Here is a 24,573-nt window from a genome sequence, read left to right as displayed (position 1 = left end):
CTACAACCTAAGTAAGGCTTTCCACACTGCTGCCAAAGTCTGCCATCCATTTGCTTGCAATTAATTAAGATCTACTTCATGATTCTCATCTTACCTGGCCCACAACCTCAGTTTCTTGCTCCAACTCCTTAGCTAATTTACTTCTTCTTAGATTTTCATGATACAATAGTTTAATAGGCTCCCTTAGTGTCTTCATTATTTGCCCAAGTGAGAATTTCAGACATCGCAGAAGAATATTGAGATGTCCTAGAGTCACTGGGGCATCTCAAGGTATACCATAGGTGCTGATTACTTAATTTATTGCTTAAACTATTTTATTTTATTTTATTTTATTTTATTTTATTTTATTTTATATCTTAGAGATCTTATGTTTAAGTGATCTCCACACCCAACATGAGGCTCGAACTTAGAACCCCGAGATCAAGAGTCACATGCTCTGCAGACTGAGCATTCAAAAGCCCCAATTCAACTCTTTTAAATGGAGCATTTATTATATGTGAAGCACGGGCATGGAGGACACCATGTAGGACTTAGGGAGGACAAGGGACAAGCTCTTCGGAGTTTGCATTTAGTGTGAGGAGACAATAAGCAAGTAAATAAAGAGACAATTTTAGAGCGATAAATACTGTTTTAATCCATTTGGGTTGCTCTAACAAAATACCACACAGTACCTTATGTACAACAACAATTTATTTCTTACGGTTCTCAAGGCAGGAAGTCTAAGATCTAGATGCCAGCATAGTTGGGTGTGGGCTCTCTTCCAGATTGCAGACTTCTCTTTGTATCCTTACATGGTGGAAGAAGGTGAGCAGGCTCTGTGGGGTCTTTTCCCATTAGGGCATTAATAAGGGCATTAATCCCATTCATGAGAACTCATGACCTAATACATGTACCTCCTACTACAAGACCCACCTCCTAATACAATCACACTGGCTATTAGCATTTCAACATATGAATTTTTAAGGGACACAAATATTGAGACTAAAGCAAATGCTATTACAAAATTCAAAAAGAAGAATGAGAAAAAGTAATCAGGGTTGAAAAGGCAAGGTTTGTCCATTTTCAAGTTAATATATAATGTGGACTCTTAAAGATATTGTATCAGTTAACAGTTAACACTCCCTCTAAAAATTAAGAAGGCTGATTTCTCCATATCCAAGCTAACACTATGTTATTACGCTTTGCAAAGGCTTTGCCAATCTAAGTAATGCAAAAGTGGTATCTCATTGTCACTTGAATCGCTATTTCTTTTATTCTGAAAAACTGAGCCATCTCATAGTTTCTTTGCTGTGATTTTCTGTCTATGTCCTTTTCCCATGTTAGGTTTGGGTTGTTTTGCACTCATTTGCTTAAGTGTCCTTTAAATAGAGCACTTTTTTTAGGAAAATTCAATTTTATTTATTTTATTTATTTTTTATTATTTCGAATCTTTACTTATTTTGAGAGAGAGAGAGAGAGCATGCACATGCATGCACAAGCACATGTGTGTGTGTGAGAGGGGAGGGGCAGAGAGCAGAAGGGAAAGAGAATCCCAAGCAGGTTCCATGCTGTCAGTGCAGAGCTCAGCACAGGGCTCCATTCCAGGAACTATGAGATCATGATCCCAACCGAAATCAAGGTCAGACACTTAAACTGAGCCACTCCAGGAGTCCCAGTCATATATTCTAAATGTGTTCTCCAATTTGTATTTTAAACTTGTCTGTGGTATTGTTTCCATGTAAAAGGCAAACTTCCTTTTTTTTATGCTTGACTCTAAATATTTGGAGAGTAAAAAGATTTCAGGTCAGGTTCCCTAGAAGCTAACCCAAGATAAGGTTTCTTGTGCAGTGATTTATTAAGGAAGTTTTCTCAGGAAAAGGCACTCAAGAGAATGAAAGAAACAGAAGAAAGGAGATGCAGACAAAAATGGTGTAATTTCAATAAGCTCCTGAGGAGGGCAGTATAAGCCTGCTCACACAGAGGATCCAATGAAGGGCTGTGGGAAGCAAAACCACACTGAATGGGAAGGAGTGAGGATGGAAAGCACACTGAATATGGAAGGCGGCATGCACAACAAATTATGTAAGGGACCTTGGGGGATCTGTGTGGCATTGCCAGTGTCTATTAATAATATGTGGGTCAAGGGTCAACGAAAGGAAAGAATAGAGAAGTTTAAACCCAACATTTCAATGTGGAAATCTCTTATTATTTACTTGTGATTAATTATTAAACTAAGCAACACAAGAAATCCACCTAATCAGGACAATTTAGTCCAACCTGACCTAGTCACTAATGATTATTCATGGATAATTTGTTTTCTCCTTTCCCTCACCTCTTCCTGGATTTTCACAATCAAACCTGATGGTGCCAAAGTTATGGGAAAAGTCAGTTTTCAATAAGTTGAAGGCCAAATAAGTAACTATAGGTTAGATCTTGGGAGTCTATGAAAAGAGGCAATGGATTGAAAAGAGGATGCTTAATCTTGGTTAAGGAACACAGAATTTAGCCTTGCTAAATTTAGCCTTGCTTTATTAGCATTGTTAATAAAGAACGTCTTTGCTGTATTTCTGGAGCAACTAGAAAATAGCCCCTGATATTGACTCTCATTAGCATCTCACACTATTTCTTCTTGGAAGATATAGACTCCACTAAGGAAAGGTCTTGCTTTTACCTCTTGTGAAGTAAAATTTTATCTTGTAAGTATCAAGCTGAGAACATGTGAAAGATTCATGACTCTTTTAGTGACAAACACTTCTCTAGGACAGAGCATTACCCAATTTAGGGCTGCTTTCTTCCACCTGCCACTCTCAGGCATGTGCATGTATGTAGATTAGTGGTTCCCTGGGGTTGGAGGGGAGGGATTGGGGAAAAATGAATAGTGACTGCTAATGGGCTTGGGTTTTTTATGGGGTGATAAAAATGCTCTAAAATTTAATGGGGTGATTAATGCACAACTCTGTGACTATAGTAAAGACCATTGACATGGATGCTTTAAATTGATGATAACAAATAACAAATAACAAATTAAATTGATGAATTGTATAAGATGTGAATTATATCTCAAGTTGTATAATTTAAAAAAATATTCTCGGGGCGCCTGGGTGGCTCAGTCGGTTGGGCGTCCAACTTCAGCTCAGGTCATGATCTCACGGTCCATGAGTTCGAGCCCCGCATCAGGCTCTGTGCTGACAGCTTGGAGCCTGGAGCCTGCTTCAGATTCTGTGTCTCCCTCTCTCTCTGCCCCTCCCCTGCTCATGCTCTGTCTCTCTCTGTCTCAAAAATAAAAAAAATTAAAAAAATTTTAAAAAAAATCTTCTCTTCTCTAGAGGAAAGCAACCCAAATTTTGACACTTAAAATTCTCACAGACTAAAATCAACAGAATATGGATTCATTCTCAAAACTTACCGAACACACAAATAACAAGCTAATATTACTGAGGTTAGCAAGAATTAAAAAAAAAAAAACAGATATAGAATCTCTTAATGTTCAAGGAATTATAACTATCAAATATTAAGTACTAAATAAAGTAAAAATTAAATACTAAAAAGTAAAAATATGGAATCATAAAAATGATTAAGCAAAAGACTATCAAATGATAAACAGGATAAGCAGGAAAAAAAAACAAAACACTAAACAAAACTATAGAACTCCAAAACGAGACATAACATTGTAAAATGGGCCAGATTACTTACAAAGGAAGGCAATTGGATAGAAAGAAGTTTTTTATCCCCCCAAACAATAGAAAACTATGATAAAGATCTACAAAAATCTTAAGGGAAAATAACTATCCATTTATACTTTTATACCCACCAAGACTATCTTTCTACATTAAGGGTAAAATTAAGAAATTAACAAATTAAAAACCCAGAGAGTTCTCCACCAGTCGACTTTCACTAATGGAACTATAAAAAATGATCCTCGGTAAAAAGGAAAGTAATCCTAGACAGAAGTTTGATATATAAAATAGTAAAATGAGGGAATAAAAGGTCAATATGTAAGTAAACCTAATCAAACTATGTCCATATATAATAAAAATAATAATGATGTTTAATTAGGGAAATTAAAATGAAAAGAACTAAAATACTGGACAGAAATGCCAATTTAACTAGAAGAAGAGAAGGTAAAAAGAAAGGAAAGGAGAAAAGAAAGAAGAAAGAGGGAGAAAGAAGAAGGAAGGAGGGACAGACAGGCATCCCAGCATCATGGCTCTCACAATCCCTAAGAACAATCTATTTTCTGTCTCTACCACTTAGGATGTGAAGCGGAATACCAATTAATGTTTTTGTTTTGTTTTGTTTTGTTTTTTTCAACGTTTATTTATTTTTGGGACAGAGAGAGACAGAGCATGAACGGGGGAGGGGCAGAGAGAGAGGGAGACACAGAATCGGAAACAGGCTCCAGGCTCCGAGCCTTCAGCCCAGAGCCTGACGCGGGGCTCGAACTCACGGACCGCGAGATCGTGACCTGGCTGAAGTCGGACGCTTAACCGACTGTGCCACCCAGGCGCCCCATGTTTTTGGTTTTTTTTTTTTAAGATTACATTACTTTTTCTTCTCTTATTATATATTTTAATGTTTTTCTCACTAGGAATACACATTATAGTTGATTGGGAAGCTTTTTCAGAATATGATGTCAGCTCAAGACTTCTGACTCCACAGGAGGTGGTAGGCCCAGGAGTACTTGTTTTGGGATGGCTCCCCAAGTGATTTTAACATGCGTCTCTGGCTAGGAAAAACTGAATTATTATTCTCTGTTTTAACAAACATTTTTCAAGTACCTCCTATGTGCCTGGTCTGAGTTTGGCCTAGAGATACAATGGTGAACAAGATAGTCCCCACTGTTCAGGAAGATTTGGTGAATAGGGGGAAAAGAAAGTGGAAGGAAAAAGTGTCCATTTTACAGGATATAGGAGTGGCATAGACTGTCCATTATTCTCCAATCTCCTGTTCTCTTTTTTAATAGTAATAGACTTTAAACTAGCCAAATGGCTGTCAGAAATAAGACCACATTTCTGTCTTCCTTGCGGTTAGACGGGGTCAACTGAACAAATTCTGCCAAAGGATATAAACAGGTATTCCCCAGACAGTTTCTGGGAAATATTCTAAAGGAGACTTATTGTGTTTGCTTTATTTCTTCTTTGGATTTTCTTCCGTTGGGCTGCCTGGAATTCAGATGTGATAGCTAGAATATCACCTACTGTCTTAAGATGATCAAGTAGTGAGTCTGACGATCCTTAGCCCCTGTGCTCTTTGTAGAGCAGAGTCTTGCACTATCTGCCTCCAAAGGGCAAAATAAATTAATATTTTTAAAAGGGGGGAAGGGCAGATTTCATATATCCCCGGGGGAAATATAGATTATAAGAATACACACATATTAAAATGAGTAAATGCTCCTAAGTGAGAGTATAGCATGCTCTTATACTTAGGAGTACAAACACATTCCAACATGTAGTACATTTATTATCTATTTTTCCTTGACAAAGGAATTATAAGTTATTTGGGGGTATCAATCAATTTGAATGCATAAAATTACTTCTCTTAGTATCTTAGTAGAACAAAATGGAGTAAGTGGTCTCAATGAAGACCTAAGACTTTTACTTTCCAGACACAAAGAACAGAGTTCTAAGTTTGCATAATAAAAGGGATATTTGAAGTGAAAAATTGATGGTTCCTGGCTCTGCAGAGAAGAACAAAGTGTCAAGTTAGTAAATGAATGTTCAGCAACATTAAAAATTTTCCAAGTTCTTAAAATTAACATTAAAGACAAAGGAAGCAGCAAGTGTTTACGTTTAGTTCTCTAGTAGAAACAAAAAGCACAATATTAACATTCACTTTGACACAGTATTTATTTTTCCTGTTATTAAGTTTTATTCTATCATTTTAAAATATAACATAATAGAGCTGCCACTCCAAATTTAGAATAAGCAAATTTCTAAAAAATATTGATAGATATATATATTACTTTTATTTGAGGTACATGGCTTAATAATGGTTTATTCTGTTTCCCTTTTCTTGATGATATTATCATTTCCTTGAGTTTAGATGGTCAATCACTTATGGCCCTTGTGTTTGTATACCTCAGAGTACAATACCTACTAGACCTTAAGAAACTTTAGATTAGTTTAGCTGTCTCCAGGAAGTCTTTCTAAAATGTGGTTGGAAATACATTTCTAATGTATAAGATCATGAGTTTCCTCCAATGTGATTAGACAGAAGTCAAAAAGAAGCCTAAACAAGACAACTGTATTTTAAACGTCTTTTGACATCAGCCTACAGAGAACTTCCTCATTCCCTTTTAAAGCTGAATGTTATCCCATTGTATAAATCTACTATAATTCATTTAACAAGCCCATGTTGATAAACATATTGGCTCTTTCTCCTTTTTTTTTTTTCCTTCACAATGTATTTGTTGATAAAACCGGATTATTTGTCCTACAAAGCTCCCTAGGATATGAATTTTGATCTTTATATCCCTGTCATGTTGTTCTGCATTTTCCTTTGTTCCTTATGCTTCCTGTGAATTGGTAGAAGCCTGATCAGATTTCTGTTTGATTTCTGGAAGGATTTGTTCTTAGCTAGTGTTATATACTTCAGTTAGGTGGTAGGTAATGTCTGGCTTTATCTCTTTTCATGATATTAGCAGCCATTGATGATCTGTGCCTGAGCCAGTAATTCATTAGGAATCGCAAAATGGTTATATTCTAATTTTATCATGCCTTCTTCATTCGTTGGCTCGAAAAAGAAAATTTCCCTTTTCCATTATTTGGTTACCCTGAGGTATATAGAGTTCATATAGGAAATAGCTCAATAAATGGTTGATTCTTTCCTGTTATTTACCAGTTTTCAGAATAATAGGTTGGTTCCTTAACATTCTTCAAAGCAGTCAATGAAGGTTTTTCTTTAATATCACTTTGACCTCATGGATTTAAATACATTTCATGCATTTCAATCCATTGCAGTTATTTCTTTAGTGATTCTTGAATTTTCCCACCTTTGGCAGCGGAAGACTCTTTATGTTGGCTAGTGAGTATTTATGATACAATTCTAGTGATCCTTGATAGCATCCTTGCTTAATGGTATAACAAGATGTTTCAGATTTTGTACATTTCCTGTCTTAGACCTAGAATCAGACATTCTCCTAAGAGACGCTGGTTTCTTTTATAGGTAAATGGCATTTAGATATTTAGACTATGCAAGCTAAGGGTACGTTGCTAGTAGATTGGTTAATTTAACAGTTTTCCTACATGGGGTCAAAAAAAGCATGGATTATCTGAAAACAGAATCAGCATGCTTGTAATTTATGTATCCCCGTAAGTTAGTAAAAATAAACTTGGTACAAATAAGTCTTCTGTATTCTGCTGAGATCTGATGAAAAGATAACTACTTTAAATTTCCTTAAAAAGCGTTCAGGCTTCGATACTTCTTTGTGATATTAAGTTAGTCATTTCAATACTCTAAATCATACATAACTCTACTTCAAAATAGAGATAATATTGCCTATCACAGCTTTTATGGGAAGCAATATTGAAAGTACTTGATAATAATAGCTAACATTTGCTAGGGATTTTTTATGTGCCAGGTTTTATGCTAAGTATTTTACCTACTTGATTTCATTAAATCTGTATAAAAAGACAAAAGATACCATTATTATCTTCCTTTTATAAAAGAGAATATGGCAGATTAGAGAGGCTAAGTACTTTGTTGTTTCCGTAAAGGGAAGTTAGAACAATCTAAAGAAACTGTGGTCATTAAAGCAGCTCAGGAGGTATATTTCCTTTCCAGAAGTGAGTCAAATTAAACAGAGGATCTACAACTGGAATATCTGGAGTGTGATTGAACATAATTAGCAATAGTAGCCCAAATTAATTTTTTGAAATGCGTTAAATTCATAATCAAAGCTGAATGAATATATTTGGATTCCATTACAACCAGTTATGGTGAAAGAAAATTAGGCAACTCACATTCTGGATTGGGCATTTTTTTGTTTGTTATTGTTTTTTGCTGGGGGTGTGGGAAGTATTCTTTCTTTTTTTTTTAAGTTTTTAATTTTAATTCCAGTAGAGTTAAAATACAGTGTTATATTAGTTTCAGGTATACAATATAGTGATCCAACAATTTTATACATTATTCAGTGCCCATCGTAATAAGTGTACTCTTTGATGCTTATCACCTATTTCACCCATCCCCTAACCCTCAGATTGGGTTCTTTTACAAACTGACTCTTTGACTTTGCCAAGCGATTTATTCTCTTCAGGCCTGAGATCTTCACAGTGGAGTTAAACTACAGATTTCAGAGGCTAATGTGCTAGGATTAGAATAGAACACTAATGCTTAAGTATGGCTTTGCAATAACTTACTATTAATGTGCAGAATTAAAAAAAAAAACTTACGACAAATATATTGCTTCCACTGATTCAGATTTCTGAATCATTGATTCATTAATTCTGGGGGGCACCTGGCTGGCTCACTTGGAAGCGCATGTGACTCAGACTCAGGGTCATGAGTTCGAGCCCCACATGAGGTGTAGGGAGTACTTCAATAAATTTAAGAAAAAAATTCAGAATACTTATTGGACATATACTATGTGGTAGGCACTGTAGCAAGTAGTGTTCTAGCAAATACTGAACATAATGAAGTTGTCATTTTTCTAGTTTACATTCTAGTAAGGGAAGAAAGAAAGAGACAAATATGTCATATACACTGTGTCTGATGGTGATAAATGCTACCAACCAAAAAATAAAAGGAAGTTAACGGTGAAGAGAAGATCCAGCCCTAGTGCCTTCTTTGCTCTTCCTTGAATACACCACACCTGCTATCAAATGTGTACCAGCTGATTCATTTGCCTGAAATACTGCTCCCCCAAATATCCTCATAGCTAACTCTCTCTCATTCACACAGCATCTGCTCAGTGAGGCTCAATACATGAAAAATTCCATCCTTCCCCACTCTGCTCTCTCTTTTATTCCCCATAGATTTCATATCTAATATAAATTTCCTAACGGGGCACACCTGGGTGGCTGAGTCGGCAAGCATCCAACTCTTGATTTCAGCTCAAGTCATGATCTCACAGTTCATGAGTTCGAGCCCCACAACGGGCTCTGTGCTGACAGCATGGAGCCGGCTTGGGATTCTCTCTCCCCCTCCCCCCACTTTCTCTCTCTCAAAAAAATTTTTTTTTAAACTTAAAAAATATTTTAAATTGCTAATTGGTATGTTTAATGTCCATCTAGATGTAAGTTCTAAGAAGACAAAGTTCTTTGTTTTGTTCAAGGATATGTTTCTTTCTTTTTTTTTTTTTTCAACGTTTATTTATTTTTGGGACAGAGAGAGACAGAGCATGAATGGGGGAGGGGCAGAGAGAGAGGGAGACACAGAATTGGAAACAGGCTCCAGGCTCTGAGCCATCAGCCCAGAGCCTGACGCGGGGCTCGAACTCACAGACTGCGAGATCGTGACCTGGCTGAAGTCGGACGCTTAACCGACTGCGCCACCCAGGCGCCCCGGATATGTTTCAATAGTACCTGATAAGTAATGCTTAATAAATTGATTAATGTAAAAACTGAATATTAGGTGAATGAATGAATTAGGAGGGTAATCTGGAAAATATTCTCTGATTAGGTGGCTAAGTAGTAAAAGCTTGACATTTAAAACTTAAAACTTGGGGTGCCTGGGTGGCTCAGTCGGTTGAGCGTCCGACTTCAGCTCAGGTCACGATCTCGCGGTCCGTGAGTTCGAGCCCCGCTTGGGGCTCTGGGCTGATGACTCAGAGCCTGGAGCCTGCTTCCAATTCTGTGTCTCCCTCTCTCTCTGCCCCTCCCCTGTTCATGCTCTCTCTCTGTCTCAAAAATAAATAAATGTTAAAAAAAAATATTTAAAACTTAAAACTTAATGCAAATTGTTGATTAAATTTTTCCAGTCAGTTGACAGACTATTCTGTGGCTTTACAGATGATACTCAAATAATATCGGTGAGGATTATGAAATAGCATGAAAACTACTTACAACATGGTTAAGTGAAAAGCACAGGATGTAAAATTATGCATATGTCATTATTACAATCATGTAAAAAAAGTCTTTAGAAGAAATGCTAAAAAGAAATATACCAAAAGTTGCCAATATATGTTACAGTGATTATTGGTGACCTCCCTTATTTTTTCTATTTTCCAAATTTTCTATTATGTGATTATATCAACTTTGATTTGGAAAAAATCTTGATTTTTAAGAAGTTAATCTGTATGGGGTGCCTGGGTGGCTTAGTCGATTAAGCGACCGACTTCAGCTCAGGTCATGATCTCATGGTTCATGAGTTCGAGCCCCGTGTCAGGCTCTGTGCTGACAACTCAGAGCCTGGAGCCTGCTTTGAATTCTGTGTCTCTGTCTTTCTCTGCCCCTCCCCCACTCACGTTCGGTCTCTCTCTCCTTCAAAAATGAATAAACATTTTTAAATTTTTTTTTCAACGTTTATTTATTTTTGGGACAGAGAGAGACAGAGCATGAACGGGGGAGGGGCAGAGAGAGAGGGAGACACAGAATCCGAAACAGGCTCCAGGCTCTGAGCCATCAGCCCAGAGCCCGACGCGGGGCTCGAACTCACGGACCGCGAGATCGCGACCTGGCTGAAGTAGGACGCTTAACCGACTGCGCCACCCAGGCGCCCCTGCAATGATATTTTTAATTCATAGTATTATAAAAGGTTTTTATGTTGTTTTGTTTGTATTTTACATTTAGAAATTGGACCCTAACCATGTCGGTAACTTTGACAAGCTGGACCTGGAATTCAAACAGCACACCTGGGCTGCAAATGTTTCTAGAAAGGGAGAAGTGGAACAGGAGGCTGAATCAATTCTCATGCCTCCAAAATAGCATCACACCTATCTTGGGTTTACCTTCGGAGGAGATTTTCTCCAGGGGAAGGAAATCCTATCAATTGTACATGCCTCTCAAGAGAACACAGTGCATAAGTGGTTATAAACAGAACATAACATCAGAAAGAGGAAACTACCCAAGACCCTGTTTTATCATAAGTGTTTCCATTACTTTGGTGATCAAGGGAGATACTTGAAGATTAGCAACATCTATTAAGAGCCAAAGTATGCATGGGACATGCTATTCCATTTACTCTGCAGAATAATTCACTGAGGTGAGAATTATATTATCAAATGTCAGCGAGAAAATGGGAAATATAAATAACTTGCCCAGAGTCACACGTCCAGATGGGTAATGAAACCACGATTCAAATTAAGTTCAAATTGACCTTATAACCACACAGCTCAAAACTTATATATGGGGTCAAAATATCAAATATTTATTGGTAGGACCCCTTCCCAATAGCACTTCTAGGTCCCTTAACTGTTTATACTATTCTGAAGCCTTTCACAGTATTTACATTGCCAGGGTCTGTAAGAGAAGGACTCATAGTGGGTGAGAGAAGCACCATATTAGAAGAGACGGCTTTGTAATGAATTGGGAACAGCTCCCCTTGCCTCAATCTCCGCACCCCTATGAGAAGTCACACCAGGACCTGGTTCTGTGCTCAATGAGCTCAGGTGGGGAAGAGAAGCCCAGTGTGAACCTAAGGCTAGAACAGACACTCTGCATTTGGTCCTCTTCAGTAGACTGAGTGACCAGTTCATACCCTGCAGTGTCCTCTTCTGTTGAATCAGATAATTAGTAATCTGTCCTTAATAAATTGCTAGCCAGAGGGGCGCCTGGGTGGCTCAGTCGGTTGAGCGTCCGACTTTGGCTCAGGTCATGAACTCACGTTTCATGAGTTCGAGCCCCGCATTGGGCTCTGTGCTGACAGCTTGGAGCCTGGAGCCTGCTTCGGATTCTGTGTCTCCCTCTCTCTGTGCCCCTCCCCTGCTCACACTCTGTCTCTCTCTTTCTCAAAAATAAAGATTAAAAAAAAATTTTTTTAATAAGTTGCTAGCCAGAAAAAACAGTCTTTGAAACCAATAATTAAATATATGTGTGTACACACACACACACACACACACACACACGTTCATATAAAGACTAAAATATACTAGCTCCGGTTTAAACACAACTTAAACATTCCAGTAATGAAGAAGAGTGCACTGATTTTATTCCTGGATCTGGTTTCTCAGCCAAATCGGAGTCAAATAAAGCAGTATGTTCCTGTTTATGTTAAGTGACATACATAATGTCTACTTACGATACTTCTCAATGGATTTCATAAGAGAAAAAAAACTGTCCTAAGTTTCCTCTCTTCTCTAAGTGATTACAGGCCATACAATTCCCTTTAAACTCAATTATCTCGCAACCAACTGCTTTGATAACCTGCTAAAACCAGCAGGCATAGTGTTATCAGTGAGCCAGAAAAAGAGAAAATCCCAGAGCAGCCATCCAGCGTCTTCGTTTCTCTGCAGTCAGCTCCTTCGTATCCCTGATAACAGTGACAGGAAAATTTCTCCTCCATCACTTCCAGGTCTGTATCAGATGCTTTTCCTTTCACGGTAAATTCTCCATCCTCGGAGGCTTCTATGTGGTAATTTGCAGGGTTCAAGTGAAGGTAATCCGGAGAGTTCCATATCTTCCTTATGCATCTCCCGTTACTCTGGCAGAGGTGAAGGCTGCATACCTCAGCAGCTCTGGTCACGTTGACTATGTAGCTCCCTAAGTCAGAGCTCACATACTGCTTCACCTTTGTACAGTTACCCTAGAAATGGAGAAACAAACGGGTTTAGTGTTCTTTCTGGCACCGGGAGGGTTAGAACATCTATGCCCACGAGGCAGTTCTTTGGACTCGAGTGACACCTAACAAACATCTTGGCGCCAGTGGTTGATCTCTTAGGCTCAGGTGCTGTAACACAGGGGATCTAGATCAGAAAAGATGAAAGGTCCAAGGGGCAGGAGATGGAACATTTGTTACACTAGGGGCTAAGCAACTGAACTTGCAAATGGGCCCCAGGGTCAGCATATGATGACCTTGCCTGCTTCCAATTTACATCTTCTTTTTCTCCCTCTAGCTCCCAAGTTAATGCATGTGAAAAAAAAGAACAAACCTAAATTAGAAATCATGCCACAGCTGCTGTCCTCTGGCCACCTTTTGGGTGTTGTGGTACCTTTCATGGTTGTGTAGGAACCTGAATCCTCATATTCTACAGATTTATTGTCAACCTGTAGCTTCCTGGATTTTCCTGTTAATTATGCTCAGATATCAACTGCCCTGGGTTCTAGACTTCTAGAATTTGTGTATACAATTCAAACACAAGAAAGCTTAGAAGGATGACTAGATCATTTTTTTGTGGTTCCATTACGTGTTCTAAACAGAGACCACCTGGTTTATGCACTTCCTGCATTAAACTTCCTGATGAAGTGCTTCTCGTGAGTCACATGGGCTGGAGGAGAACTATCACACCTGGAGAGTCAGGAATTCCTTCTCCCCATTTCTACCTAATTCTCCTATTGGACAGAGGAGACCTAACCTTATATTATCACAGCTTCATGAAAGATATCTTGGCAGCAACAAGCTGAGCCTTTGAAATTCTAAGAATAATATCAGAGCATCATGAACTTGCAAAAAAATCAATTTAACAAGGTTTTGAGGATACAAGTATTACAATTCCAGGAAAATGTATCACACTATAGAGATATAAACAAACAACATCTGGAAATACAGAAGAGATTGTGACTAATGTGAATTGGGGAAAACTAGGAAGACTTCTTCGAGTAAGTAATATGTGAAGTGGGAGAAATTTGAAGAGACATACAAATCTCATTTTAAACGCTCTTAATTTTTAGCTAATTTCCCCATAGAGGACAAATACATTCAATGTGGAGATTAAAAAGATACCATCTGTTCCTTCTTCTCAAAATAGGATATAGCACATTTAATAGTAGTTAAATGGAAGGGCTTCGGAGTCAAACTCTGGTTAATGCCAGCTTCACCATTAACTAGCCTAACTAGATGTTACTCTAGTTGGATTTCCTCTCTTGTGTCTTCCTCTATAAATGAGGATGGTAGGCCGTACCTCATAAGGGTTATTATGACCAGTAAGTAACTAAGTCCAAAACAAAGAGCATTTAGCACAATCGTAGCCTATAATGCATGGTCAAAAAATGTCAGTATTCTGATTACTATCTTAACAAATGTTAATAATATTATTGAGCACCTTCTACGTGTTGGGCACCGATTTGGACTTTAATTCTAAAGCTGGTTTATTGTGGGAGCCAGGAGAGTTCCAACTGGAGTTAGCTCTAGAAGAAAAGAACAAATACTTTAAATAATATTAACTATGCCTTTGAGGTACTGCCTTACCTCAGATGAAGTTAAGTTCATGTCTCCCCAGATAACAATGCCCGCAGCTCCCAAGGCAGCACTTTCTCCGATAGTACTGATTAGATCTTGCTAGATTGAAGAGAGTAGAGTTTATTATTCATTTGGATATAAAACAGCATGCCAGGGATTAGGGTTAGAGGCTGAGTTCATTATAATAGGATGATTTTCCACTCTTTTTAAGACTTTATTTTTAAGTAATTTCTACACCCGTGGGGCTCGAATTCACAACCCTGAGATCAAGGGTTGCACACTTCACCAACTGAGCCAGCCAAGCATCCTTATTCTCCACTTTCTTAGAGTAACACACATATTGAATGAACCAAGGCTCAAAAATTACACTCCATAATCATATGGAAAAACATTAAATATTTTTGAAGAAGATCTTGTATTTTGCCAAACAAGATATTATTTTGATGGCAATCAGCCTGTATGTAAATAGCCACCAGAAGCTGTTTAATCGAAGTCATCTAGGGGCACATGCACACAAACCAGCCTTATGTACATGACCCAGAGTGTTACAAAAGTGTTTGCTTCTCTAAATGTGAAGAATACCTCACCTTCCTTTTGGCTAAATTCTCTTTCCAGTGTGCAACGCACCCCCCCCTTCCTAAGAACTTCCCCCCTGCAGTGACTCAGAGGGGTTTTGTGTCACTTGGATCCCAAGGCCAGGCAAAGTAACATAGTGTTAAGGACCTGCAGGCTCTGATTTGGTCCAGCCCTTATATTTGGTCTCTGAAATTATTTGTGTATCATTTCAAAGTATCTGATTTAATGGGCCTTATTTGTGATTCATCTAGTCGTGGTAAAGTTGCCAGCCTTTTTCTCAATATGGTTAAGGTAAACAAAAATAGAATCTCACCAGGGGTATTTGGGTTTTGTAGTCCTAAAAGATTATTGTTTTAGTATTTAAAGATTAACATGAAGCAAGGCCATTTCAGAAGGCAATTAGGATTTAAAGGTATGAAGTTGTGTTACGGGAACTGGTCTGGATCACCCGGCAGAAGAACCAAGCGGCACTCAGAGATCTTGGAAGGCAGGAGGAGGTTTATTTTACACTGGTGGGCTCAGAGGAGATCATTCTCCAGACGTTCGAGCCCAGAGCATCAACAGAGGGGACAATTTACCATGTTACTTCCGCATTCCTCATTAGTAGTAATTTGGTGCCTGAGGCAAACAGGGTGGGAACAAGAACCTGGAAGAGAAGTCTTCAGGCAGGGACTGAAATTTCCTCATCAGTCCTGTTGGCCATCATATAACAGATTTTCCCCTAACAGTTGTTTTTCTAATTTAAGTTCCTATGGTAGGCTTCCTAAATAAAGTTACTAAATTATAGTATACTCTCCCACTGTTTAAGCTACTAAGCATTCAGGGGTGCCTGGGTGGCTCCGTCAGTTAGGCATCCAACTCTTGATTTTGGCGTGGGTCATGATCTCACAGTTCGTGAGTTCAAGCCCAGTGTGGTCGAGCTCTGTGCTGAGAGTGCAGACCCTGTCATTCTCTGTCTCTGTCTCAAAATAAATAAATAAACTTTAAAAAACAAAAAACGATACTAAGCATTCACCTTTTACTCCAAGGATGAATTTCCACCAATTATATGCTGGAAAATGTAACTGGATGATTTGGTGGGGAATAAAACCAGAACTTTATAATTGAATTTTACCTGGGGCATTTTATATTAATATCGACACTTGAGAGAGAAATCTTATGTGACACTTTTATAGTCTACTCAAATTAAAGTCTTTACAATCTCATTTTTTTAAGTTTTTTTTTCTGGAAATCTTCAAAAAAGGAAGAGATTTTGGTTTGAACTAATTTCTCTTTCAGGCTCACATCTGTTTCCATTTCTGTGACCACAGTGTCTGCTGAATAGGTCAGACCTGACATAACAAGAAAGGAAGGAGTTTCATGAGGCTCTAATGAGTTAGCGGAAGTGAAATGGTTTTGAAGATTATCTATGATATGATGACTATGGGACAGAGCAGGAGCCAGCCATGTGGTGCCCAGAAGGAGTACTCTACTGGGTCCGTGTCCATTGCCTCCTTTGGCAAAGATATAATGGAGTAGGACTCCTCCCTCCACTCACTTTGAATGCAGTGAAGCCATATTCACACGATGTAATCAGAGGGGCCAAAATCTCCCAATGGCCTTCCATGAATTCCTGTTACATGTATGTTACACCCTTTCCAGGCGTCTTAGTTCTTGACTCTTCCGGTTTTTTTCAGTCTTTGTTCTCTTTGTTTTTAAGTTTTGGAGGTTTCTATTGAGATATCCTTTGGCTCAGAGAGTCTTTCCCCAGCCATGTGCAGTCTACTAAATAAACTCGTCAAAGACATTCTTCATTTCTATTACAGTGTTTTTGATCTCTAGCATTTCTTTTTGATTCTTCCTTAGAATTTCCATCTCTGTGCTTACACTGCCCACCTTTTTTTGCATGCTCTCTACCTTATCCATTACAGCCCTTTGCATATTCATTACAGTTGATTTAAGTTTCCAGTCTGATAATTCCAACATCCCTGCCATAGCTGAGTCTGGTTCTGATGCTTGCTCTGTCTCTTCGAATTCTGTTTTTGCCTTTTAGAATGTCTTGTAGCTTTTTTTTTTTTTTTTTGATGACTAGACATGATTTAATCTTTTCTTGATAGGCAAATAGCTCATAAAAGGAACTGCTATAAATAGGCACTTAGTAATGTGCTAGTAAGATGTAGGGGGAATGGAAGGGTTCTATAGTCCTATGATTAAGTCTCAGTCTTTTAGTGAGCCTTTGCCTCTGGACTGTGAAACTCACAAGCTGATCAGTTATGTTTCCCCCTTCTCAGGTAGGATGGGGTTAGAGCAGGGCATTTACCTTCTCCCTAGTGGAAGACTAGAGCCAACTAGAGTTGAGTATTTCCCTTCCCCTAGCTCACTTAGTCTCTGGTAAGTCCCCAGGGGGGTTGGCTCTGGTTAAAATAGCTTCTCCTGAGGGCAGACCTTGTTAACAAGAATAAAAGGCTCTGGGGCAGCTGGGTGGCTCAGTCAGTTAAGCATCCATCTCTTGATTTCAGCTCAGGTCATGATCTCACAGTTCCTGAGATCAAGCCCCATGTCAGCAAGGAGCCTACTTCGGATTCTCTCTCTGCCTGTCCCCTGCTCTCTGTCTCCCTCAAAATAAATTTTAAAAAACTTACAGCAACAACAAAAAAGAACAAAAGGCTCTCAAGTATTCAAAATGGTTCTTTTCCTCCTCCTCCCTACCAGATGCATGAGATTTCACTGTGAGTACCTGATAAGCTTTTGGAGGTAGAACTCACAAAAGTATATCCCCCCTACGCATGACTGAGTACCCTGGACTTCACACTGAGCCTCCAGCAATTCGTCAATTATAGTTCTGAAAGGGCGGGCCTACTCGGCCCACTCCATCTTGTTCTGTGTCCTTCACCTTGACCACACCTCCTCCCCTTGAGTAACTCCCCCCCCACCTGCCTAACAGGACTCGGACCCTTCCCCAGCCAATCGGCTGAGGCCACAGCCATTACCTCACCAACTGCCCCTAGGCCCCAATAAAACCTTTGTCCTTTTGAAACTCGCTCTCTCTCCTTGGTATCTCACCGCTGCATCCGTGCAGGTAGGGGACTGAGCTTGAGCTAGCTCGAATAAAGGCTCTCTTGCTTTTACATCAGACTCGGCTCCCTGGTGGTCTTTGGGGATCAGGAATCTCTGGGCATAACAGTTCAGGTTTCCCAACTTTGGCAGTGGTCCCCACAGAGGTTTCTGACCTAATAAGCTGTGATTCTCTATGCTCACCTACCTGCCTAACTTTGAGGGCAGCAGTTGGCTCTGTGTCCTCACTTCTCTTTGAATCTAAGAGGGGTTGATTTTTCAGTTTGTTTTGCTTTTTACTTTTTAGGATGGAGTGGCAACGTCCAAGCTTCTTACCATGCTGAGCTGGAAACCCCAAATCTCCCATGAATTCCTTTGGGTTAAAGCATTGTTATCAGAGGAAAGAGGGAAACGCAGCATTTACATTTCGTAATGATAGTTATTGATCCATACTCAGCAAGTAAGGAAGCTGCAGGTGTTTGTGGTGAAACCCACACCTTCCCAAGTTGATTATCAGTTGGGAATGTTAGTTTCTTCCCAATGTGTCCTTTAGCATCATTATCAGAGTAGAGTTTATTGGAAGGGATTCAAAATGGCACGTCTTCATGCACATGTTGACTGGAGATGAGGAGTCAATGGCAGATATTAATGCAAATTTGTCTACCAAATTAGCCCACTGTCACCTAGCTGAGAGCAGGGTGTTGAATGAATCACAGAGCAGCTATGTTTGGGGACCAAAAGAGCAAGGACACTTTTCAGTGAGGGAAGTCACAGGTAAGATGCCTCTGGGAATAGACAGGGAGCACGTGAGAGCATGAGCCACATGAGGGATGTCATACAAAAGAAGAAATAAGACAATAGTGCATGATGTAACAGCAACAAATCTTCCAGGTCCTAGTGTTTTCTCCATACTCGGGTTTCACTGACTGATGCTCAGCACAGTGCATGTAAGGAAGGTGCCCACTGTGGGGAACTGGAAAATCACTAATGAGCTTCCCTTGGTGCACCAGCAGAGGGAAGGTTAATTAATTTTAGAGAAAGACATCTTTAAATCTATTAGTCAAGAAAAGTCCTTTCATTATTTTTTAAAACATAGCATCAAGTTATATTTAGGTTGTGTAGATGTAAGTAGCATAGACAATCTTTGATGTGAAATAAGGTGTTAACTGCCCCTATGTCATCCCATCAAGCAATGGCTGCTGACAGATTCCATTCCTACATATTCGCTTTCCGAGTTTTAGGCTTCAGTACCTGTTCAAAAGTGACAGCTATACCACATATATTTTTGTAGTGCCTCACATTTTCATATACAATGTTCTCATTTGATTTTCATAATACTCCTGATAGGTAGGTAGGGCAGGTAATACGGTCCCATTTTATAGATTAAAACAATGAGGCACTGAGGTCTGACAGCTTAAGAAATTTGCTACTTATTGATAAATTGTTTTTCTAATCCTAACCATAGTCAAACCTTGGTTTGCAAGCATAATTCTCTCCAGAAACATGCTTGTAATCCAAAGCACTTGTATATCAAACCCTCCAGAGAGACGAAGGTTATTGGGTAGGACGACTTGCACCATCACTAATGGATGTTGACTATAGTTTAGTATTAATAAATTCTTGCCATATGTTCTATTTAATGTAACTGGAAATAAGGCAGCAGAGGAAATGGTCTCTATCTGCAGGTAGCCTGATCTAGAATGAAGCAAAGCATTCCTAAGCTTACTCTTGAACGGAAAAGCAAAGAACTGTCCATAGGTACATTGAACTGACAAAAAATACACCAGTGCCAGTTGTGGGCACCTTCCAACGTTCTGAAAAATCACTGATTTCTGCCAAACAACGCAGCCTGAGACCGACCATCGGAGCATGGGAAATGACTGCCCACATCCCTGCAGAGAGAGAGAGAGACAGAGAGAGAGAGAGACCCATTGGCTCAGTTGTGATCATATGAAGTTGGGCATCATGTACTACTCATATGGCAAGACATCACTCATTTATCAAGTTAAAATTTATTAGAAAAGTTTGCTTGTCTTGCGGAACACTCACAGAACAAGTTACTCACAATCCGAGGTTTTACTGTATATGTGTGTGTACACATGTACAAACACACACATACACACACACACTCTAAAGTGCGGATATCTAGGTGCCTGGCTGGTTCAGTCAGTGGAACATACAACTCTTGATCTCAGGGTTTTAAGTTCGAGCCCTACAGTGGGTATAAAGATTACTTAAAACTAAAATATATTTGGGGTGCCTGGGTGGCTTGGTCTGTTAAGCGTCTGACTTCAGCTCAGGTCATAATCTCATGGTTCATGGTTTCGAGCCCCAAATCAGGCTCTCTGTTGTCAGCACGGAGCCCACTTTGGGTCCTCTGCCCCCTCTCTCTCTGCCCCTTCCCCACTCATTCTCTCTCTCGCGCTCTCTCAAAAATAAATAAATAATCTTAAAAAGAATACAGTGCAGATATCTTTGAAAGGATTGGACATGGAAGCCATTATTAGTCACTTATGATTTGGTATAAATGAATATCAGGTTTTTTAAAAATTTGTGGGCAGGGGCGCCTGGGTGGCTCGGTCGGTTAAGCGTCCGACTTCGGCTCAGGTCATGATCTCACAGTCCGTGAGTTCGAGCCCCTCGTCGGGCTCTGTGCTGACAGCTCGGAGCCTGGAGCCTGTTTCAGATTCTGTGTCTCCCTCTCTCTCTGACCCTCCCCCGTTCATGCTCTGTCTCTCTCTGTCTCAAAAATAAATAAATGTTAAAAAATTTTTTTTTTTTTTTTAAATTTTGTGGGCAGAATTTTTATGGAGAATACAGTAAAATGGTGGGTAAATTGAGGGTTTAAAACATTTGGAAATACCTTGCCATTCCGAAAGTTTTCAGAATGATACAGAATGAGTCCTGGGACTGCCAAAGAGAACTGTTGCTAGATGAGACCCTAACTGTTGTTCCTTCTTTACTTAGAACAAGTATTTCTGAGGCTATGACTACTCAAGGAAACTTATCTAGGTTTACAGACTGTGCAGAATGTACCAATAGTCTAAACTAATCTTTTGAAATGAACACTTTGTCCCTTAAAGTTTGTTGTTTCTTCCAAAAGTGAATTTATTATCACTAAAGATAGAAACTTGTTTGAGCCAAATATAGAAAAGGAAACGAAGTTTCATAGAAGAAAGTAGTATTTAAGCTCCAGGGTCAAGACTATTTTGTAAAGATCTAGATAACTTTGTAAACCTACCAGGCAGTACTGATTTCCTATCATTCTTGATCATTTGTTGCTGACTTTTCTGGGAAGTACAAATATCAGTTCACAATAGAGACTTTTTTTCCCTTACTCGTCTCATTAATGGCATCCAAGGCATAGCATCTACCAAATCCTGATACATCGCGTCTTTTCCTCCTCTGAGGATTAAGCTGTCCTCTCTAAAGGCACCATACATGCCTCGTGGTCATGCTAAAGCCCTCACCTGGGTATGTCCTGAGCCTCCTCCTTTAGATGTCTCACACTCAGAACATCTTTATATCTTAATACACGCTGGTGAATTGAAACTTGTAATGGTGGGAAAGGAAGAAGTGTGATAAACTCATAGTACCCAGTAATATCTTAAAATACCCATGTGAAAGCCTGAACAAGTCTCCAGTTTTCTTATCATAGAAAGTTTACACATAATTGCCCAAGTCCAACCGTTAGAGTGGCATCCACTTTTAGATTTTTATCTCTAGAAGTTTCCAATTGAGTAACTACAGTAGCAAAGAGAGAAAAAGGGAGAGAAATTGGGCTGAAAATTCATCTATTTTAAAAGTTACCCTTATGGTTTGTGGGTAATGATGAGGTTTTTTGGGGGGGGGGCGGTGACAGTGGGGTCCGGAGCCGACGACCAAGAATGAATTCTTGAAGATGTCTTTGGTACAGAAAAGTGTTTTATTAAAGCACAGGGACAGGACCCATGGGCAGAAAGAGTTGCTGCCCTGGGGCCATGAGGAGAGACTGGTTATATACTATGGAATTGGGGGTGGGGGAAGTCCTGGGGAAGTTTCCAGTGAGATTTTCATATGCTAAAGAAGATTCCCAAGATACTGGAGGCCTAGCTATTGTCAAGCTAAGGTTGTTTTTCCCTCTAGGAAAGCATTAGCATTAAGACAGCAGGGAGTTCATGGAGAAACGTTTTACTCTGCCAGCCTCAAGTATTTGTCAATGGGCTGCAGATTATAAGGAAATTTAGTTCTATCTGCCATTTCCTCCTGCCTGTGTTTCCCACATCACTATGGAGGGGTGATGGAGACTTAGGTCCTGCAGACTATGAGCTCTATCAGTTAACCCTTTGTTTTCCCCCTTTCCTTTGTTCTTGGGCAGCCAGGAGTCCCTGAGGACTATCACACATCTCCCACCTGAATGGGGGGGTGGGGGGGGGCTAAATCTGTAGAGCCACCTATTTTTGCAGATTCACCCTTAAGCCTCTTGAAAAAACTTTTTTTAGTTTAAAAAAATTATTAATTATGGTAAACAGACACATATAAAATTTATAACCCAAACCATTTCTAAGGGTACAATTCAGTAGTGTTACATATATTCACATTGTTGTGCCTCACACCTTTTATGAAAACTGGTATTATACATGAAAAGAAAAACTTTTTTTTTTTCTCTTGACATTAGATGGTGAGGCCAGAAGCAAGAATTCTTCCAATTACACTTCCACGTGTGTGAGCAAAGTATTCCATTTTATTTTTTTAACGTTTATTCATTTTTTGAGAGACAGAGTGTGAGTGAGGGAAGGGGCAGAGAGAGCCGGAGACAGAGAATCTGAAGCAGGTTCCAAGCTCTGAGCTGTCAGCACAGAGCCCCACACGGGGCTCGAACTCATGAACTGCGAGATCATGACCTGAGCCGAAGTTGGACACTCAACCGACTGAGCCACCCAGGCACCCCTATTTATTTTTGAGAGAGAGAGAGACAGAGTGTGAGTGGGGGGAGGGGCAGAGAGAGTCGGAGACATAGAGAATCTGAAGCAGGCTCCAGGCTCCAAGATGTCAGCACAGAGCCTGAAGCCAGGCTCAAACTCACAAACCGGGAGATCATGACCTGAGCCAAAGTCGGACACTTAACCAACTGAGCCACCCAGGCGCCCCAAATTATTCCATTTTAAAACATCCTCTCTGATTTCCCAGCCTGTTTGCCACCAGCCGTTTCAATAAAGGCCAATAGCGAGGGATGGTCATCAAAGCTGGGGAGGAGGCAATAATAGTTGTTATCACCTTTAAACCTTCCCTCCATACTGTGTTCCTTAAAAGAATAATTCTAAATAAGATCATTAAAATTCAGTTTGCATAAGTAAAGAGTCTAAGAGGATGGCTAGTCAAAGAAAGAATTAGGCTCCTTTCTAAAAGACCACTAATTGGGAATTCTTCAATGAACATAATTAACAAAAGAAATGTTTCTTTTAGAGTTAGGGAGGAAATCCCCCCCCATCCTCAGCAAGGGGTGTCTTACCTTAGAAAGAAAAAATAAAGGTTCCTCCCTGTAGCCTAGCCTTGTGTAAACGAACACAGGCAGAGCGTAATCCTGGGATGTCATGGTGGAGATCCTCATGGATTCGTGCACCCGAAATTGCGAGAAGCGCAAAATGTTTTTGTTGTCTCCGAGAGATTTTCTGACACCAATAGAAGGATACAAAGCAGCACTGCTATTCCAGAGCCAAGAGAGCTCATTGTTTCTCAACACTTCCTCTTCCGGGCATGACCCAGTATAATTCGGGGCATAAACATTATAATTGTGGCAATCAGGATATAAATAATAACCCCATAGGCCCTTGGGTCTACTCTTCATTCCCAATTCGATGGTTTCCTTCATGAAAGCTTTTGCACTTTCTTCAAATGTTGCTTTGGCTAAATATTCAATATCAGTAGTTGATACATTCTCTTGCATATCAGAAATCAGCTTTCTTGACTTCTGTCTGTAGACATCTTTTGTGTTCCAGTTACGGGCCCACTGGGGTCGCCAATATTCCCAGTCGATAACAGCAAGTCCACTGAAATCTTCAGCAGGGATGTAATAATTAATATCTTGGTCAGCTTTCTCTAGATGTACTTGCAAACTTATGTTCTGAGGGAGACCCCCATTAATGGGAACCCCCTGTGATGTATACCATGGATAGTATCCCAATCTGTTGACGTAAAATATGGTGACATTTTGTCCCCTGGCCTTGGCCAGTGGGCTTCCAATCACCTGAAACATTTTCAAATTTAGTCTTATATTGTATTTTATCAAACACTGATCCGTTGGAGCATTCCAAGCAGCTATAAAAGGTTTCCTTTGATAAATTGGAAGTCGGGCAGGTTTTAGAGAAGAGATAGACTTCAGAATAAAGAATATGAGCAGCCATGATGTGAGATGTATTGGTTGAACAACACAAAACCTTAATTGTCCTTCAGATAATACTTTCATGATAAGATAAAACCTTATCTTCCGCCTTAAGGTACTGTGGAAGACCTGTAGGGAGAAGTAATTTTCTATTAGTGATAATTTTGAGGAAAAAGACTCAAATACTGGGTGGATATTATTAGATTTTAAAGAGGACTATACATAAATTGAGATACAGAAGCAAGTGTAGTGACTGAGTTTCCATTCAGGGGCAAGCAATGCAATTCAATAAAAATTCATGGAACTTCAGACCCTATGCCCAGAATACAAAGTGAATAAGATGTGGTTATTCA

The 24,573-nt window shown here is 39.5% G+C and overlaps 1 protein-coding gene across 1 annotated transcript; it reads right to left on the bottom strand.

Annotated features, from left to right (window-relative positions):
• Nucleotides 1-12,121: 12,121 nt before the first annotated feature.
• On the bottom strand, nt 12,122-24,304 carry LOC115500804 (hyaluronidase-4). Its single transcript, XM_030295517.1, has 3 exons — nt 23,351-24,304; nt 14,260-14,349; nt 12,122-12,657 (listed from the first exon to the last, which is right to left on the bottom strand). The coding sequence occupies exons 1-3, from the start codon at nt 24,302-24,304 to the stop codon at nt 12,247-12,249; spliced, it is 1,455 nt and encodes a 484-aa protein (XP_030151377.1). The 3' UTR covers nt 12,122-12,246.
• Between the last annotated feature and the right edge of the window lie 269 nt (nt 24,305-24,573).

This window comes from Lynx canadensis, chromosome A2 (genome assembly GCF_007474595.2).
Source record: "Lynx canadensis isolate LIC74 chromosome A2, mLynCan4.pri.v2, whole genome shotgun sequence".
Classification (NCBI taxonomy): Eukaryota; Metazoa; Chordata; class Mammalia; order Carnivora; family Felidae; genus Lynx; species Lynx canadensis.
The sequence above is the reverse complement of the archived record's forward strand: the minus strand, read 5'-3'. Positions and strand labels throughout refer to the sequence as shown.